The 21002-nt window shown below is 44.6% G+C and overlaps 1 protein-coding gene across 1 annotated transcript in view; it reads right to left on the reverse strand.

Annotated features, from left to right (window-relative positions):
* EPHA8 (EPH receptor A8) overlaps positions 1-11467 on the reverse strand; it is a 45406-nt gene extending 33939 nt beyond the window's left edge. Inside the window, exon 1 of the mRNA XM_031961538.1 lies at positions 11181-11467. Coding sequence (XP_031817398.1) covers positions 11181-11268 — 88 coding nt within the window. The 5' untranslated portion in view covers positions 11269-11467. The remainder of the gene's footprint in view (positions 1-11180) is intronic.
* Positions 11468-21002: the final 9535 nt, after the last annotated feature.

The raw sequence follows: 21002 nt of genomic DNA on the forward strand, positions 1-21002 counted from the left end.
AAATACTATTGGAAAGAAGGGGCCAAACTGGACTTCTCACGGGGTCCATGAGACCAAAAAGGTTAAGAATCTTGGTTGGATTGAATTTTAAGATGAATTCCAAGATCATTTCCCTCTTAGAAGGTAAACTTCCTGAGGGTAGGGATTATCTTGTATTTGGACTTGTATCCTCAGTGCTAGGCAAATAGTGAGTGCTTAATAAATATTTTGATTCTTGGCAAATAGTAAGTGCTTAATAAATGCTTTTTTATTCATTCATTTTGTTCCTTCTGTCTCTCATTCCAGTTCTCAATCCTATCATCCCATGAGTGAATAGTAAAACTGGAAGAAATCAGACTCTGGAATTATTATAAAATTTTTAGATTGTCTATTGCATCAAATGTAAACCTTTAATGGCTCTCCATAAACCTGTCCCTACCATCTATTCGATGGCATAAATGAAAATCCCTGTATCAGTTTTAAAATTAATTTTTATTGCTATCTTTTGACAAATCACCCACATTTCACAATTTTTCTACCTTTTCTCTCCCTCTGGAAGTTTGTCTTATATAAAAAGAAACTGGCCTTTGAAAGCCCAGGACCTATTTAATCACAGAATGGAAACTTATACAAAAATACAAAATACAAAAATAGGAGGTAGGTGAGTGGGAACCAGGTCAGCAAACCTACCCAAGATATGGAAAAAGTTGGACATTGTATACTGTGTTTCACATACATAGACCCTCCCCTTTACAAAGAAGGAAGAAGGGATAGGAGAGTCTCATAACTCTTCTTTGGAATAATTTCTATTTTTATAAAACTTTACTGTTTTTAAAGTACCTGCTTCATTCATAATAAAACTGTTGGAGGTAAGGTGTACAAATATTTTACTCAAGAGAATTGAGGCATAGAGATTCATCTAGGATCAGAAAGCTAAAATATTATAATAGATAATGATATATATATATATCATTATCTATTATAATATATAATATATATATATATATATAAAATGATACTGACATAATGATGGATATATAATTGATATTACTACTACTACTAAAAAACCAAATGAATTAACATGAAACATTTTGCCTGTGTTAAAACACTATATAAGTGCTAGCTATTATAACTATTATTACATCTTATAATTGTTATATAGCTAGTTATTTTTATAACTATATCATGATGACATATTATTACATATTCAAATGTATTGCTATATTATCCTTACAATGATAATATTTTTTATAATAGCTAGAATTATGGAGTGCTTTAAGGTAGGCAAAGTACTTCTCCTGTTATCCCACTTGATTTCCACAACCACTCCATCAGATAAGTGTCATTATTATTGTTATTATCCTTATTTCACAGATGAGGATTCTGATGTTAGAAAAGGGTAAGTGATTTGCCCAGAATTAATCAGCTAAGAAATCAGCTAATGTCAGCATTTGAATTCAGGGCCTCCCAATTCTAAGTTCAGCACAATATCCCATGAGCCATCTAGCTGCCTTCTACTCAGCAGTGGGTACAATAGGACCAGAGAGTTGGAACCAAAAGGGCTTCAGTGACTCGATGGTCTAACCCAATGAAAAAGTAAGTGGTTAAGTAACTTTCTGGGAAGCCCAGTAGTGGTCATCCTCGGAGGTGATATGTGAATCCAGGCCTGATTCTAGAGCAGGTGTTCTTTCTACGATACCCAAACTGCCCTACAATCTGATTAGTTGGTTTCTCCATCATTGCCTTCTCCTACCTCTACATCTTTGCTCAAGCCAAGGACTCCACAGATAACTTCCCCTTTCATCCTTTGCACCCAGTTAATTGTTCGAAATCCTTCTCCTGCAGAGACCTGGCTCGGGTCCTGCTAATTACTCCAATCTATGATAGCAATCTCTCCCACTCACCTAGGCTGGGAGTCTCTTAAGAACAACAATGTGCATTCTTTGGAGCTGCCCACATTGGAGATGCTTGCAAAAAAAAAAAAAATCTCACACTGATCTGAATATGGGTTGCCTTTCCCTCCCTGCCATGTGGTCTGCAGAAACCTTGATTGCATCTTACAAGTGTGTTCTGATTGGCTATTGTCTGCCTGGCCCAAGTATGGATGTGAAGGATGGTAAAGCAACTGAGTGAAGATTTAAAGCCGGAATAGACTTACAGGTCTCCTAGTCCAACCTCTTTATTCCACAGATTAGGAAACTAGGAGTTTGAGAAGGGAATTACTTGACCAAAGTCACACTGACAGTAGAGGGCAAATCTGGGGTTTGAAAACCCAAGTCTAGCATTCCTTGGTGAGGTGTACATCCAATCTGATGTCTGTCTTTCGCCAACTTTTTCTTCCCCACTCATGCAAAAGAGTCGTGATTTTCTCACCAACACTTCAAATCAAATTGTAGATTTCATGGATTTGGAGTTGGAAAAGGCTCTTGGGGCTACCTAGCCCAACTCTATAATTTTACAGAGGGAGAAACTGAGGCCCAAAGAGATTATGGGGGAGGGAGGTCACATAAGTACATAATGTAATAACTCTGGAGTAAAAGTGTAATCTTGATCCCAACAATCCATCTATTTCAGTAAATATTGAGCTATACAGTTACTTTGCGTAATTATTTTCCGGTCTTTCTCTTTATAAACACATATATATGTATATATGCATACACACACATTCATTTGCTCTCCTCTTTTCAGAAATTTTATCTTTGCGATATGGTTATGTTTGGGAATAGTCTATATTCAAACCAATATGGAGCCTCCCTTCCCTACTCTCTTCCCTTCTTTTCACCCTGTCCCCCCTCCTTTCTTCTCTCTCTCCCCTCCTCTCCTTTTCTCTCCTCATCCCTTCCATCTGCCCTCCTATAACTGACCTTCCCTCAAGTGTCCTTTCCTAGTATTCTCTCCTCTGTTGATTTCACTTCTTTTCTCCTCTTCAGTTCCATCTTTCTCGCCCCCTCCTTTCCTGCTTTTCTCCCTTCCCCGCTGGCCTGCTTTCTCTCCCCAACATTCCCCTCCCCCCTTTTCCCCTTCTCTGTCCTCTTCCTTCCCTTGTCTCTCTCTCTCTCTCTCTCTCCCCTGCTCTCTCCTTCCACCTCCCTCCCTCCTCCCTTCCCCTTGAATACTAAGCACCACTTGGATGACAGAATCAGAATCCAAAAAGATTTCCAACAGGCTAGAAGAACAATCTGAATCTAATAAGATGAAATTTAATAGGGATAAATGTGAAGCCATACACTTGGGTTTTAAAAAGAATCAACCACATGAGTAGAAGGTGGGGTACGGTTTGAGGAGCCCTAGACAATAAATTAATCCTGTGACAAAGATCTACCAGTCTTAGTGAACTGCAAGCTGAATGTGGGTCGACAGAATGACCTCAAAACAAACAAAAACAAACAAAAAAGGAATTGCAGAACGAGGCAGGAGATAGCTGTGCTGTTCTCCTGCCTGGGAAAGCCACCTCGGGAGCACTGTGTCCAGATCTGAGCAGCCCAATTTATGAAGGGCATCAATAAGCTGGCCCCCCAGTGAGAGAAGAAGTGACCCGCTGAGAGATAAGCCGGACGCCCAAAGAGAGCCTTGGAGATCATACCTCACAAGGACTGGTTGAAGGAGTAAGGAACGTTTAACCTGGATGAAAAACAACTTATCAGGAAACATGATAGCTGATTTCAAGTATTTGAAGGGCTGTCATGAGGGAGAGGGATTAGCCATGCTCCGCTTGGCCCCAGAGGGTAGCACTAGAAGGGAGAGGTCGCAGAGGCAGAGAAGCTGATTCCACCAGGAGCGGGATAAGCCTGGCTAGCAATTAGAGCTGTCCAAAAGTGAAGGGGACTCTCCCAGCAGGTAGTGAGTTCCCTATCATTATAAGTCTTCAAGCAGAATATGGGTGTCCACTTGTCCCAATGATGAAGATAGGATTCGTATTCAGGTATGGAATGAATTAGATTGTGGTCTCTGTCATCTCTTTCAATTCTGAAATTCTGCATTAGAGTTGGTTGGGACCCAAGAGGGTGGAATGCGAGGACAGAGAGTGTCAGAGTTGGAGGAGCTTTTGAGTGTGTCATGTCTGATAGGACCCTTAAAACCCAGGATGTCAGAGCTGGGAGGGCCCTTAGAATCCAGGATATCAGAGCTGGCAGGGGCCTTAAAACCCAGGATGTCAGAGCTGGGAGGGCCCTTATAAGGAACACAGGATGTCAAAGCTAGGAGGGCCCTTAGAACTCAGGATGTCAGAGCTGGGAGGTCTCTTAGAACCCAGAAAATCAGATCTGGGAGGGTCTTTAGAACTCAGGATGTCAGAGCTGGGAGGGCCCTTAGAACCCGGGATGTCAGAGCTGGGAGGGCCCTTAGAACACAGGATGTCAGATACAGGAGGAATCTTAGAACACTGGATGTCAGAGCTGGGAGGGCCCTTAGAACCTGGGATGTTAGAGATGTCAGAGACCTTAAAACCCAGGATTTCAGAGCTGGGAGGGCCCTTAGAATTCAGGATGTCAGAGCTGGGAGGGCCCTTAGAACCCAAGATGTCAGCTATAGGAGGGATGTTAGAACACTGAATGTCTGAGCAGGGAGAGCTCTTAGAGCCAGAATGTCAGAAGTAGGAGGGATCTTTGAGTATCAAATGTAGAGCTGGAAGAGATTTCAGAACAGAGAATGTTAAAAGTTGATTAGGACCTTAGAACACTGAATTGTGGAGCTGAAAGGGCTCTTAGAAATCAACTATTCCAAGGTTCTTATTTTATGGAGGAGGCCACTTAAAGAAACCATTCTGCTCTCATAACTGGCCACTCTGACTAAATGTGCCTGCCCTGTGAAGTCTCTCCAGCTCTGATCCTGGGTCTTCACATCCCCCTCCTTCTCCTTTCCCTCTCCTTCCCTCCCTCTGAACTGAATACTAAGCACTCCATCCTGCCCCAAAAGCCTTATCCCACATAAAAATAAGGGGGCCAGTGCCCTCTCCAAAGGCTCCCACTGATTCTGGAGCTTCTCCTTCCAACCAGAGCTTCATTCTGCTCCCCCAGCCCCCTGCCCTCCACCCCACACCTGAGCCTCTCTGGAGAGGCAGCTGGCCTAGCTGGACCCATAGCCACAAGAGATCTGAGTTTGAATCCTAATCCCCACCCTTGTTAGCTGTGTGACTGAGAGCCCTCTGAATCCCGTTTCCTGTAACCCAAGGGTACAAATACCCAGAGGACACTGAGAGGATACTACATGATAATGCATATCAAATGCTTCCCACACTTTAATAAGTAGAAGCTATAATTATTACCGCATAAGAGGCAGCTGAGGGGCTGGCCTTGAACTTGGGAACCCTGGTTTCTGGCTCAGTCTTGGGCACAAACTGACAGTCCCAGCTGGGTGTCCCTAAGTAGGCAATTCTCTAAAGCTCTAAATTACTGAAGAATTGCTGGTCAGTATTAGTGAAGGGAGTTTCCACACCAAGAGTTTCCCAGACAAATAGAATCACAAGTCTGTCCTCTACCCTTTCAAAAAAAAATACTCCTAGGTAAAAATATGGAAAAATCAGTGTATTTTTAATCAGTTCTTGGTGCCCAGGCAAACAGAGCCCTGGATAATCCCAAACAATATGTAATTCTAAAGTACTTTCCATCTGATTTTGGAATATATTACATTTCCCCTCTACCCTCATCAACACAGTTTTCTTCTATTTCAGGAAGGCAAATATTCAAATTGGTTTATATTCCTTTTTTTTACACAACAGCCCCTTCCCATCTGCTAAACTCCTTCCAGATATGATTTCTCACCACCCTTTCCTACCTTTGCACTCACAGATTACAGGGTCTGGAACACCTTCTCCCACCCTCTGGCCTTTAATATACCATCCATCCTTTTAAGGGGCCTAAACGGCCCCTTCCCCCCTCCAGAGAACTGTCTCTCAGTAGAAGCTACAGAATCCAAAGACCTGTTTTTGAGTCCTGGATCTACCCACTTCCCAGCTGCATGGCTGGGTACATCTTTTCATTTCTCTGATGGTTTTCTCATCTGTACAATAGAGATAATAATCCTTTCACCATACCAGTCAGAGGTTGTAGGGGGCAAAAAGTGCATTGTATACTTTAAAACACAAGAGAAATGTGAGCTAGGTATCTCCTTAGCTGGAGGTGGGCTCTCATTTGATTTCTTAGCACCTTATAATCCACTTATGAAGATATCAATCTAATTTGCATTGTATATTGTATATTGTCTTACTCCTCCTTATTAGACCTTAAATGCCTTATCTAACTCATTAGCATAATGAGTTACCTTTGGGGGATCTAGAACTTTGATTTCATAGGTGAAAGGAGTTCCTGTTATGGAAAATCCCCTTCACACATGATGATCAGCACCTCATACTTAACTTGAAATTATAGAGAATTGTCGAGATCAGGTGGTTTGACCAGAGTTCCACAGCCAGTCAGTGACACAGTGTATCAAGGGCAGAATTTGAATGCTGATCTTTTTGACTGTAAGGCTGAGCCTCTAGCCACCAGACCACTTTGCCCCTCACTTTAAGAAGAGTAAAAGCACTGAGAATATGGTTGTTGAATTAATGTCAGAATGACAATGAGACGGCAAGTCAACCATGCCTTGGGAGGCAAGGGAATGGATGGCAGCCACCCAGTTCCTCTTAGCAATCACTGAATGGTAAAATTCAGAAATCATCTAACCCCCCTGCCCCTTTGATTTTACGGAGGAGGAAAATTAGTTCCACAGGGAAGTTGGATCTGAAGGTTGAATCCCTAGGGTAGAGAATCCACATGAAGGTCTTTGAGAAGAGACCATCAGCCCATTTCCCTTTCTTTAGTCAACTCCTTCCCGGGTTATGTTGTGATCTGGTGTGACTCTGGTGATTGTGTGTGTGTGTGGGGGGGCAGGCAATGAGAAGAACTGACAGCAGAAAATTTGCCATGTTAATGGCTTTCTGATGCCCTATGGGGATGGCATCCTGGTAAGAATTCCTCCTCGTGCCCATGAAACATTATTAGAAATCCCCCTAGTCCAAGCTCAGTCAAGAAAGCCCCTGCCCAAGAGTGATGCTGAGGACTGGGATCCTTCTAGTCTGGACACCAGGGTCTCTCAATGCCTATTGATAATAGCCATTTCCAATGCCTAAAGCCATGTTGTTTAAAATCAGTTTAATTCAATAAGCTTTTATCTTTTGGAAAAGAGAGCTGGTCTTGCAATCAGCAAGACCTGGATTCAGGTTCTCATCTCTGACACATAGTGGCTATGTGACCCTGGGAAAGACATCTAACTTCTCAGGGCCACCCCGGAACTCTTTGATCCTCTAAGGATCTGAAAGGTAACCAGTCTGCACCAGCAAACGGAGTTTTCTCATTGGGTTTCTTCATGTATCAATGCAATTACAGATCTAATATATGAATAAAAAGCATTTATTAGCAGCCTATGTAAGTGGCTTTTATATTATGCTGAGGATCCAAAGAAAAAGAAAAAAAGTTCCTGCTCTCGGGAAGCTTACATTCTTCCTAGCTCCATCCCAAATCTTGTCTGAAATATATAGGAGGCAAGCAGCCCAGCAGGTGTATTCAGAAAATAGGATGGCGTCGCACAATGGAGACAGTGACCATCCCCTCCCCCTCTCCATACTATCCAGCTTCCTGGTGACATGTACAAAGACCCTTGGGAACATAAATCCTCTTCTCTGACCATTCTCAGAACAATGGACTCTGCCCAGAGAAGATGCTCCCCATCCCTCTAGATAACTGTCCTTTCCTCCAGGACAATAGCCAGAGTCATTTTAAAAAGACTCCTCCCAAAGACAAGGTTTATTCCTCAGCACAATGGATCCCACTTGACAATGACCCTATCCTGAAGGACGATGACCTCTCTCCAATGGATAATGACCCCACATCTCATCTACTCAAGAAAATAATCATCCTTCTATGACAATCCCTGTCCCTCAGACCAACAACCCTTCTCTTCTACTCCACGATTCAGATGGTGTCCCTGTCCCCACCCCGAGTCTCCTGGATTCACATCTTGTGATGTGGTTTGATCGTGGTCCCCAGTTCTGTGTGAGAGGCTGTCTCCAAGGAGGAAAGAGCATGATGAACCGACTCCTTGTGTACCCACATCCCATACTTAGACTCAGCAATGCTAATCAGGCACTACAGCAGACAGCAGCAATGTCCCCCCCGCATCCCCATGCTCCACCTTCATGGCTGGTCCCCTTGCAAAACCAAATCTAAGCTCCCCAAATTCTTCCCTATTCCCTTCCTCTCTGCCCATCTTCCCTTCCTCATTCAGACTCTACTCCCCACCCAGTTCCTTTTAGCAATCACTGAATGGTAAAATTCAGAGTCGCAAGGTACTTTAGAAATCATCTGAACCCCCTGCCCCTTTAATTTTATGGAAAAGGAAAATTAGTTCCAGAGACAGAAAAGGAGTTGTTTAAGCGAAGGTCTTGCAGGTAAGTAAGCAGCAGAGTCCAGGATCCAAGCTCAGGTCCCCCACCCTTGGTCTCATGATCCTGTTGGCCCAGCCGCTGCCGTTCCCCTCAAAATAGGCCTCCCAAAGCAGCCCCATTTTCTCTCTGGGTAATACCTTTGTCCTCAGTGATAGCTACTGACCCTGCCTGACCTCTAGGCCCTTTGCACAGAAACATGTGTCCAGGCCCTGGTCTCACATGTCAGTGGAAAGGCATTTGTACGAGCTCAGAGGTTGGCATGGAAGCCGATGCTCTTGGGGGATGCGGGTTTTAGAGGGAATTGGAAAAGGCTGTCTGCTCCAGAGTTCACCCTGGCTCAGGCCAGAGTCCCCCTTTGGACTCCAGATATTAGCAGGTGGGACTCCAGGCCAAGGGTGGCACCCTGCCAAACTTCACACTGACAAAGTAGCTGTGGGAATCTCAAGTCCAAGAAGGGCAAGGGCCTCTGAGGGCATTTAGCACTGCCTGCAGTTAATCAGGAATCTCTCCTCCAGCATCCCCAACAAGTAGACCACTGGTGATGGGGAACTCACTCCTAATTTAGCCAGAAGTCTATTGGCAGAAGCCTTCGATTTAGGGTTATTAGAGGACCTAGATTTGAATCTTACTACCTCTAAGTGATTTTCCAGGCCTTAGTTCCCTAGCTATAAAATTACTGGAGTGGGATTGTTCTCTCCTATTTCTAAATCCCACAGTCTTGGATTGCTGATTGTTAACAATTTTTTTCCTCATTTGGAGCCCAAGATTGCGTTCAATTAGGCCAAGAAAAAGGTTCACCCCAATTTATCTTCTTTTATTTATAGCTCAACTCAATTGCCACCTCCTCCAGGAAGCATTCCCTGATTCGCTTCAATTACTACTGCTATTTCCCTCCACAAATTAGCCTGGATTGTGCACATCCCCTGCACCTAATCTCTCCCAATAGCCTACCAGAACCTAAAAGCAGACTTGCCTATTTTGTCTGTGTGCCTCGGACATACAAGGCACTTAATAAATACGTGTTACATTTATTTGAATGGTATCCCCTTTGCACAAGATATTATCTTCACACACCTGAAAATCACTAACAGGTTCCCCCACTCAGACTCAGTTTTCTTTTTTCTAGGTCAATCAGACCCATTTCCTTCGACTGATATTATACTGAGTCTAATTTTGATTCTATCTTAGCTGTCCTCATACACTGCAGTTTATTGGGGTCCTCCCTAAAATGCAGAGTTCAGAACTGGATTCAATACACCCTATGGGTGCTGGGCGGAGGAAGGGAAACAATCCCTTCCTCATTGTGGACAACATATCCCTGTCCAAGTTGACACTATAGCCAAGGAGGGCCAAGGAGCATGGACTTTGGGAGCAGGAGCTCACTGGGCAGGATGGGATGGGGAAAATGATGCTAAGGTTTACCTCCGCCCTCCCCCCCACTCCCATCACTCTGATCCTTAGTTACAAAGAAACTCTAGGATTCCCTAGAGAAGAGCAGGGAGGCTGACTATGGGAGTTGGTGGCAAACCAGTGGGAAGCAGAAGGCCCCAGGGCATGGGGGAAACTGTAGGTCAAGAATGGCCTCTGAATTTTCTTGGATGAAAGTCAGCAGCCAGAAGCCAACTGGGGACCCCTAACTGTTCAGTCTCTCAGGAGCTGATCTCCAAGCGCTACTTAATAGTTCTTCTTCCCTATTCTTACCCGGAGTCAATTTTGGCTGCTTCCCACCCTCTCTCCAATGAGGTACTGAGGGATTTTGGAGCCAGGGTATGGGGTTTAATCCTAGCTCTTTGTTTTTCTTCCCGTGTGACCTTGGACAAGTCATTTGCCCTCCGTGCCCGGCCTGCTAGTTCAGCTTTTAAAATCATGGAGTTTCGGTTTGAATTCTGGAAGGTCCCTCTGCAGCTCCAAATCCCCCACTGACTGGGGTCTAGTCTTTGAGCCCTCTCAGTGCTGGTCTCTGGCCGCCCCCCACCCCCGTTTCCATGCCTTATCTTAAGCGCTTTTCTCCTCGAAGACCTCTCACTTTTTGCTCCCCTCTGCCTCCCTTTCTTTGTCCCCTCACTCCCTTTTTTGCGGATTTTCTCGTCTCCCTTCTTTCCTCTCTTCTTGCCTCCCTCTCCTCACTTCCCGCTTCTTCTCCCCTCTTCCTTTATCTCTAGCTTCCTTTTTCCTTTCCCTCACCTTTGTGCCCCCCTCTCTCTCTGTTCTATATTAGGACACTGTCCCTTCCTGCTACTATCAATTCTAGCCCTTCCCTGGGCCCTTCCATCCCCTCTGCCCAGCGGCCCCTCTCCCACCTCTCTGCCCGGACCCCCGGACTCCTTCTGTCTCTTTGCGGGCGCCCCTCCGCCCGTCCCGGGGTGCCCACTTGCATTTCTTGCCCCAGCCCGAGCCCCTCTCCAGAGTGTGCGTGCCCAGGACGCGGAGCAGGAGCCCGCCTGCAGCTCGCACCAGAGCGATAACCGCTGCCAGGAGCCGGAGCCCGAGCCGAAGCCCGAGGCGGAGCCTGAGCTGGGGCGGGCCCCGCCGCTGGGCCGCTGCGTGCTAAGCTCCCGGGCTCGGGGCTCCGGCTGCCCCCTCCCCCCGGCCCTCCCGCGGGGCAGGGACGGGGCAGAGGGGGGAGGTGTGCGCCCGGTTCTCCAGCGGGGAAACTGCCCCCCGCACCCTGGGCTGGCTTAGGGCTGGGGGAGACCGGTCCCCCGGGCAAGTGAACTTCGGGCTCGGGAAGCCCCGCCCCCACCTGCCCCCAGCGCCCACCCGCGCGCCCCCGGCTTACCTTCGCTGCGGGCCGCCGACATGCAGGTGGCGGCCACGGCCGTGACCACCCAGAGCGAGGAGGGCAGGCCGGCGCGGGCCGGGGCCATGGTCCCGGAGCCAGGACTGGGACCGGGGGCCGGGGGCCGGGGCCCGGGCCGGGGCCGGGGGCGGGGGCGGACAGCCGGCTCTCAGCGCCTTCCCGGCTCCTCCGCCACAGCCCCGCGCACGCCCCGCCGCTGCCCGCACATCGGCGCGCACAGCTACACTCGCACTCACACACGCACACAGCACCCCCCCCCCCACGCACAGACACACACACGCACACACACACCGGCGCGCGCACACACACATACACCGACACACACCCCGACACACACACACACACGCGAGCGCAGCCTGCACCCGGGAAGAAGCCGGGCCCGTCACCGAGCCGAGCCAATCAGAAATGAGGGATTTGACTAGAGCCACCTCACAACACACACATACACACACACAACACGGACACACATAGTCTCAGACACACACACGGAGACCCTCACGCGGACACACACCCCAAAGGTCCAGATTTCTTCTTAACGGTATATTCCCAGCTGGATACACACAGACAGCCGTACACACAAACACCATAGATTCTCACACATACACGCACATCGACTCGGGCACATTCACGCAGAGGCACAAAGACATGTGCACCTCCTCACAGACACACAACACACCGGCACAGACTCACACACACGGACACACACAGGCTGTAATGCTGTAACCCCGAGAAGACTCACATACCGATGCAGAAACACACACACACACGGCCGCACAGAGTCGCCTGAGCTGTTCTAAGTATCTCAATTGCTCTTTCTCTCCTCTCTCTCAGTCTCTGTTTGTCTGTGTCTCTCTCCTTCTCTCTCTCTCTCTCTCTCTCTCTCTCTCTCTCTCTCTCTCTCTCACAAACACAGTCTTTCTTTTCTCTCAGTGTCTGTCTGTCTCTCCCTTCCTCCCCCCTTTTCCCCTTTCTGGAATTGGAGACTTGATTTTGTTCCTCTTTTCTCTGTCTGGGTCTGGGGGGTGGGGGTGGGGGGTGGGGAGCGGGCGGGTCGCGGTAAAAGAAAAGGACAATGCAGCCAGCCCTCAAATAACCCGCTGTTCCAGGTTCCAGGTTCCAAACCTTGTGCAGTCTACATTTCCCAAGAACTATTTTATCTCGCACTCTAGCCACAACCTTCCATTACCCTCTTCCCCTCTCTTCTGTTTTTTTCCCCCTTGTCCTCCCATCCCCTTCAGGGGTAGTCCCATTTGGGACACCTTTGGGATAAGACAGAATACACACAGACTTAGACAATCACAAATTAACAGATTCACGCGGAAGGATCGACCCGGGCATTTGCTTCCTGCTTTCAAACCTAAAGCTCCTGATGCAGGTACCTGCTCTCAAGTCCCTACTTATCCCAGTGAAAGGGGGAGAGGCTGAGTCTTCCAGGCAAGAGCTGCTTCCCTGTCTGTGTCCAGCTACTCTGTACTATTTTGAGAGACCGATAAGTGAAAAATAAAAACCCTGAACCTGGAGTCAAGAGGACTGAGTTTAAACACTGGCTCAGACGTATCATAGTAATGTGGTATTGGTCAAATCTCCATCTGATTTTGGAGGCATCCTAGTAGAAACAGCCGTAGACATTTAAGTTTTGCAGAGTGCTTTCCCATATTTATCTTATTTGATCTTCCCAATAACCGGGTGAAGAAAGTGATCAAATGAGACAATATTTTTTGGTAAAGTGCTTAATACAGTGCCTGGCACATAGTAAGCATTTCAGCCATGCTTGTACATGGTACCATTTTACAGATGAAGAAACTGAAATTAGATGATGCCCAAGGTCACAGAGCTAAGTGTGGGAGGCAGTATTCAGATTTAGAGCTTCCTAGAACCAATTCAGGTCACTGAATCACCCAACTGTTTTGAGCTTGGACTCAAAGATCTGAGGTCAAATGCTATCTCAGGAATTTGGTACTATGGCTCTCAGTCCCAGTTTCCTGGTGTACTAAATGAGGGAATTGGATTAGTTCCCCTCTGGGGTCCCTTATAGAGAAATAAATTATGATCTTAGGACCTCTCTGGGACTCAGTTTCCGCATCTTGAAAATAAAAAAGTTGGGCACAATGATCTTTCTTTAGTTCTAAATCTACGATCCTTTAAAGGTATTTTTGTAGGGGGTTTGGCTAGATAATGGGGATTAAATGACTTGCCTAATGTGAGTGACACAGTTAGTAAGTGTTAAGTACCTGAGACCAAATTTGAATTCAGTTCCTCCTGACTGCAGTGCCAGTGCTGTCCGCTGCCCCATCTAGTTGCCCCTGTCCTTTGAAGTTTTGATATCATAGCTCTAAAGCTGGAAGAAACCACAGGAGGTCATTTGCTTCTCATTTTACAGATGGAGAAACTGATGTTTTCGTTTCATTTTACAGATGGAGAAACAAAGATGTTGTGACTTTCTGAGGGTCACATAATTAGTGAAACCAGGTCCTCTCATCTCAGAGGGAGTATCCTTTTTATTGCTTCACTTCCCTTATCCTGGGTCTCAGTTTCCCTTTCTCTAAAATGGAGCCCATAATACATTTTGTTCCCTACCTCCCAGGGTTGTTGTGAGGAAAGCTTCATAGACATATGAATTGTTGTTGTTATTATTCTGTGTGGCTCCCAAGGGCAGAGCAGCAACCAATGCTAAAGCGAGGCAGGTGTCAGCTCAATAGAAAGGAAAACTTAGTAGCAGCCATCAAAGAAGCTGAGAGAAGGAGAGAAGGAACAAGCTGGAGCAGTGAATGGTGGCTTCTGTCACCCAGGCTACAAAAGGGACAACTGTATCGGGCTTCCTCTCTGGCAGAGGTGGCATTGGGACAGCTCCAATTTTTGCCAATAAAACAATCTCAGTTTCAATTGGGAAAATCCACACAAGGGCTGTTTGGGAAGACTCTTGGATTTGGGTGATCAGGGTCCAGATCTGTTGTCCCTGTCTAGCTGTGTGACTTTGGACAGGTTACTGTGCTTTGGCTTCCTCATTTATAAAATAGGAGTAATCGTTTCTATAACTATCTAGCTCAAGTCTGCAAAGATTAAGCACCCACTATGTGTTAGCTGGGTGATGCAGTGGACAGAAGTACCAGAAATTTGACCTCAGAACTTACTGGCTGTGTGACCCTGGACAAGTTACTTAACCATATTTGCCTCAGTTTCTTATCTGTAAAATGATCTGGAGAAGGAATTGGCAAGCCCTTCTAGTATCTTTGCCAAGTAAACCTCAAATGGAGTTACACAAAGACTGAACAACAATGTGTCAGGCATGTGCTAAGCTAGGGACACAAAAAAAGGTAAAATCTGATCTTCAAGGAACCCAACAAATGGTTTGAGGAAAAGAAAAGATAAGGTATGGAAAGTGCTCTCTAAAAAAGAAGTCCTTTAGAAATGTTGGACAGGACTCCTAGATAATGAAAGAGTAGATTTAAAGTCCCTACACCATATGAGATCTTGGGCAAGCTAGTTTTCCCTCTTTGAGCCTGTTTCCTCATTTGAAAAATGGAAAATAGGATCTCTCGTCCTTCCCTTGTTGGCATGTTTTAGGGATCAAACAATTCATGGATGTAAGAGCACCATGAGAGATCATTTTCTGAACTGATTGTGATTTCATCTGGGCTGGCAGCCCTCAGTGAAGGACTTCCTCTATCTATGCAGAAGGGCACTTATTCATCAGTTTGACATTAAAGATTTGCCCAAGATCCTGAGAGGTTATAATTTATTCAGGGTGACATAGCCAACAGTCAAGAAACAAGCTTACCCTGTGCCAGGCACTGTGCTAAGTGATGAGGGTTCAAAGAGAGGAAAAAATATGGTCTTTGGAGGAACTCAGATTCTAACAGGAAAGACAATGTTCAAAAAATTTTACATTATATATGTATGTGTATTATGGGTATGTACACATGTACATATGAAGTATGGGGACATTGTGGGTATATATGTATACATGTATGTGTGTGTGTGTGTGTGTGTGTATGTAGTGTAAATGATAAGTATTCTCAGAGGAAGGCACTAGAAGGAAGGCACTAGCAGTTAACAGTGTTGGGGTGGAACTGGGGCACTAGGAAAGGTCTCTTGCTGAACGGAGCCTTGAATGGAGGCAGGGAAGCCAGAACTCAGGGATGAGGAGGGAGAGAATTCCCAGACTCTTTGGAAAAGGCCCTGGGTCCAGACACAGAATGTCCCATTCATGGATCAGCCAGAAGCCAGTGACATTAAGTCATAAGAAGAAATTGATAGTAATAAAGAGTGACAGGACTGGAAAGTTAAGGCAGGACAGGTAGTGGAGAGCTCCACTGGATATGTAACAGAAGGCTTTCCATTTACTAGACTTTGAGGTATTTCATCACAATTGGATCCTTGGTCCTTTCAGTGGTCCGGGAACAAATCCCAACCACTATCCCCTCCTCCCAGCCCTCTGCTCTCCCTTCTCCCTCTTCCTCCAGCTATCTAGTGTAAACAAAACATCAGGGAAATTGAGATGGACTTGGAGTCCAGGTTCTAAATCCCTCCTCTGAGACTATATGCATGACTCTGGGCAAACCTCTCTCTCTTTTTAAAATATTTTTTAAAATTAAATAATTTTTTATTAAAGCTTTTTATTTACAAAACATATGCATGGGTAATTTTTCCAACATTGATCCTTGCTAAGCCTTCTGTTCTAAAATTTCCCCTCCTTCTTCCCACCCCCTCCTCTAGCTGGCAGGTAGTCCAATACATATTAAATAAGTTAAATACATGTTAAGTCCAATATATGTATATATATTTATCCAGTTATCTCGCTGCACAAGAAGGAAGGAAAAGAAAAACTGAGAAAGAAAACAAAATGCAAGCAAATAACAATAGAGAGAGAGAGAATACTATCTTGTGTTTCATACTCTGTTCTCTCTCTGGGTGTAGATGGCTCTCTTCATCACTGAGTAAGTGGAGCTGGGCAAACTTCTCTTGAAGAAGTACTTCTAGAAGTCTCTTTCTCATCTATTGCTTTCCCTCTATTGATTATCTCCAAATTAATATGTCTATGTATTGTTTATATGTATTGCTTCCATGTTCTCTCCCCTGTTGGATTGTGAGATCCTCCAGGATAGGGATTGACTTTTGCCTTTCTTTGTAACCCCAGCACTTAGCCCAATGCCTAACACATAGAAAGTACTTAATAAATGCTTATTGATTGACTGGCTGGAAAACAAGAATAATCATATCTGTAGTTACCTCCTTCTCTGGGTTGTTGTCAAGAGTATATAATTATGGAAATTAATTCAAAGACCCTGAAGTATTCTATAAATATCAGTTATTATTATTTTCAGAACCAGAATGTGCATGCTTCTTTGCATACATTTATAAATATATGTGTACAGGTATATTTATGTATTCATTATATATTCCACGTACATATTTCTATTTGTTGTTATTCAATTGCTCAGTAATATCTGATTCTACTCAAACCCATGGACCTTGTCTAAGGAGGTTTCTTGGCAAAGACATCGGAGCAGTTTGCCATTTTCTTCTCCAATGTGTCTCCATTTTATAGATGAGGAACTGAAGAAAATAAGGGTGGGGCGATTTGCCTAGGGTCACACTGGAAAGTGTCTGTGACTAGATTTGAACTCAGATTTTCCTAACTCCAAGACCAGTGCTCCTATCCACTGCACTGCCTCACTACCTATATGTGCATATATATAGGACTATGATGATAAACTTTAAAATCAACTCTATAGAATTACTTGGAGACATGATTTTAAAGTTTAATATATATATTATTAACATTTCTTTATCATTTTTTTAATCCTAGACAATCAACAGAAAGAGAAATCAAGTCCTTATTTAGGTGCTTATTGATTTTGAGGGTATAAACACTCATTCTGAACATTTAACAATCAGTTCTTGGGAGCCAGTCTGAATTGAATCCAGCAGATCCTGACTTACATATGCATGTTATGTTACATATATGTGTATATATGTAATATGGTTTTAGTTTTAGTGGGGTTCTAAATTACTGACATTTAAAACATATCTATCTAAATCTAAATATATACATATATACACAAAGAGACATAGAGAGAGAGAGAGACACAGAAACAGAGACTATATCCTGGAAGTCTTAGTGTAGGTACAAATATAGCTATCTGTCAGTCAATAAGTATTTATTAAGGACCTACTATGTGCCAGGAACTGTGTTGAGTGCTGAGGATACAAAAAAAGGCAAAAGTCAGTCCCAGCTCTGAAGGATCTCACAATCAAATCAGGGCGATAACAGACAAACAAATATGTACAAACCACATACAGAATAAACTGGAAATAATTAGGAGGGGAAAAGCACTAGAATTAAGAGGGATTGGGTAAGGTTTCCTGAAGAAGTTGCTCCAGGCACAGGAGGCCGTCAGAGAAGATGCTCAGAGCTGAGTTATGGAGTGTCTTGTTCAAGGAACAGCCAGAAAGCCGGGATTGGTAGATAGAAGAATATGTGTTGAGGAATAAGGTATAAAAAGACTAGAAAGATGGGGTGAGGGGCACACAGCAGGTTGTGAGGATTTTGTATGTGATACTGTAGGTGTTAGGCCATCGCTAGAGAAAATTGAGTTAGGATGGGGAGGGTGGGTGGTCAGACCTGTGTGTGCTTTGGGAAAATCGCTTTGGTGGCTGAATAGAGGGATAGATTGGAGTGGAGAGAGACTTGAGGCAGGTAGATGGACCAGCAGATATTGCAATAGCCTAGCGGTGAGGTGATGTCTGCACCAGATGGGGGGGCAATGTCAGGGGAGAGATGGGGGCGTATTAGAGAGATGGTACAAAGAAAGGTGAAAGAGACAGGTCTTGGAAATAGCTTGGATACGGGGGAGGCAGGGTTAGAGACAGTGAAGAATGGAGATTATGAGCCTGGGAAACTGGGAAGATACTTTCAATAGGAATAGAGAAGTTTGGAAGTGGGGATGGTTTGGGGGGGAAAGAGAATGAATTCAGTTTTGGTGTTCTCTCTCTTTTTTCTCTCTCCCCTTCCTTCTCTCTCCCTCTTTCTTTCTTTCCCTTTCTTTTCCTCTGTCCATGTATTTCTCTCTTTGTCTCTCTGTCTGTCTCTCTTTCCCTCTGTCTGTCTGTCTCTTTCTTCCCCCTTCTTTTCTTCTGTCTGTCTCTGTGTCAGTCTCTGTCTCTCTCTCTGTCTTTGTCTTTACCTTTCTGTCTCTCTCTGTTTCTCCCCTCTTCTGTCTCTGTTTCTCCTTTCTCTCTCGTTGTCTCTCTGTGTCTGTCTCTCTCTCTTTCCGTTGCCATCTCTTCCCTCTGTATCTGTCTCTGTAGGTCTCTGTTTCTCTTGTCTTTCTGTCTCTTTCTATCTGTATGTATATCTCTCTCTTCTCTGTCTCTCTTCTCTTTCTCCCCCTGCCTCTCTGTGTTTCTCTATGTGTCTGTCTCTCTGTCTCTTTCTTCTCCCTTCTTTTCCTCTATTTCTGTCTATCTCTGTGTGTCAGTCTCTGTCTCTCTCTCTGGCTCTGCATCTTTCTCTGTCTCTCTTTGTCTTTGCCTCTCTATCTCTGTTTTTCTCTGTCTCTGTCTCTCTTGTCTTTCTGTCTGTCTGTCTGTTTCTCTCTTCTCTGTCTCTGTCTCTCCTCTCTGTCTCTCCCTGTGGGTCTGCCTCTCTGTGTGTCTCTGTCTATCTCTCCTTCCCTTTCTCCTTTGCTTCCCCCCCCCCCAATTTCCCTCTCTTCTATCTGTATATCTATGTGAGGCAGCGTGTTCTTGCACCAGCACGAATTCTTGGGATAGAGAGAATGGTCCTCTCACAGAACTAATTCTGTCACCCTGGACAAGTCATTTAATCCTGCAGGCCCCTGAAAGCCCTCTCAGACAATATGCTGATCTGCTCTGGTAGAGAGAATTAACTGGGAATTCCCAATGCTGAAAAAAAATCACAAGTTTGGACCAAAATACATATGCTAAAAATACATATGTGTGCATATGTTACTATGTTTGATTTATTGTTTTGTTGACTTCTAGAACTGAGAAAGTGATAGACAAAATATTAATAGTGTAGCTTAAATTTTAAAAATGTGTCAGTCATGCTTTTTTCCTTCAGAGAGCTAATAGTTAAATATGTTAAACAGCCCATTCCTGTATGTGTGTTTTATACATATAGATGCGTGTGTTTGCATACACACACAGTCACAGGGGGCTCCAAAAGCTTTAATAGCTTGCTGTTGTAAGCTGTAAATTGTTACTGCAAGACATTTGGGACATGTGTGTAGACATACATGTAGTTATCTATACATGAAGAAACCAGCCTCATACATATAACACACGTGTACATATACAATGTATTCGTGTACATTCATGCGTATTCAGATAATTTCAGAGACCACCTAATCCAATTTTTGTCTGAGTTGGAATCCCTCTGACAAGGGGTCCCCCAAGATGGCCACCCAGCTTTTCTTTGAAGACTTGGAGTGACAGCTAGCACTTCCATAGTGATTTGAGATTTGCAAAGTCCTTTATGAATATTATCTCATTTGATCTTCACAATAACCTTGGGTGGTATTCTAATACCCATTTTACAGACAAGGAAACTGAGGCAGATGGAAGTTTATCAACTCACCTAGAGCCACACAGTTTATAAGTGGAAATGCATATCTTCTTGCCTCATAGAAACCAGAACTGCGTCTATCCATTATGAAACCCAGCTGCTATATCACCTCTAGGTACAGCTTAATCCTTTTTTTTGGATGGCTTTTACTGATGGGATTCTTCTTTGCCCCACCCCTCTCTCCTGTCCTGCCCAGATTTTCCTTTGGATCTTCTACCCAGATCTTAGCCTCTGGAACCAAACAGAACGGGTCTAGTTTCTTTCCTTTCCTTTCCTTCCTTCCTTCCTTCCTTCCTTCCTTCCTTCCTTCCTTCCTTCCTTCCTTCCTTCCTTCCTTCCTTCTTTCCTTTCTTCTTTCCTTCTCTTTCTCTTTCTTTCTTTCTTTCTTTCTTTCTTTCTTTCTTTCTTTCTTTCTTTCTTTCTTTCTTTCCTTCCTTCCTTCCTTCCTTCTTTCCTTCTCTTTCTTTCTTTCTTTCTTTCTTTCTTTCTTTCTTTCTTTCTTTCTTTCTTTCTTTCTTTCTTTCTTTCTTTCTTTCTTCTTTCCTTCCTTCCTTCCTTCCTTCCTTCCTTCCTTCCTTCCTTCCTTCCTTCCTTCCTTCCTTCCTTCCTTCCTTCCTCTCTCTCTCTCTCTCTCTCTCTCTCTCTTTCTTTTTTTACATTAGAATGCTTCAAATATTTGTAGACAACTACCAGGCTCCATCACCTACCTCAAGCCTTTTCTTCTCCAGGTTAACATCCTGAGTTATATATACCTTCCACGATATGGTCTCACCGTCCTACTGGTCACTCTTCAGCCTACCAGAATCCTCCCTTAAATATAGTGCCTAGGACTGAGCACAACTGGTTACCTGTACTGTGGCCAGCCAGGGAAGCATCATGGCACTCTGGATTTGGAGTTGGAAGATCTGGGATTGGCTCTGCCACTTAGTCCCTGGGCCACCGTGGGCTCATTAGCACATCGCCTTTTTGGGTCTGGCTTTTCTCATCCATCAAAGGAAGGTGCTAGAGTAACTGGACTCTTCTGTACCTTCCACTTCTAGATTAAGGAGTCATCATAGGCATTTATGGCGCTTTGAATGTTCTTCCTCATCTCTGCTTTCTTCTCCCTATACCTTCAAACCCTAACTAAAATCTCTTCTTCTACAACAAGCTTTCTTGATCTCTCTTAATTCTAATACCTCCAAGAGGCAGCTAGATGGCAGAATCTACTT

The sequence above is a fragment of the Sarcophilus harrisii genome, chromosome 3 (assembly GCF_902635505.1).
Source record: "Sarcophilus harrisii chromosome 3, mSarHar1.11, whole genome shotgun sequence".
Classification (NCBI taxonomy): domain Eukaryota; kingdom Metazoa; phylum Chordata; class Mammalia; order Dasyuromorphia; family Dasyuridae; genus Sarcophilus; species Sarcophilus harrisii.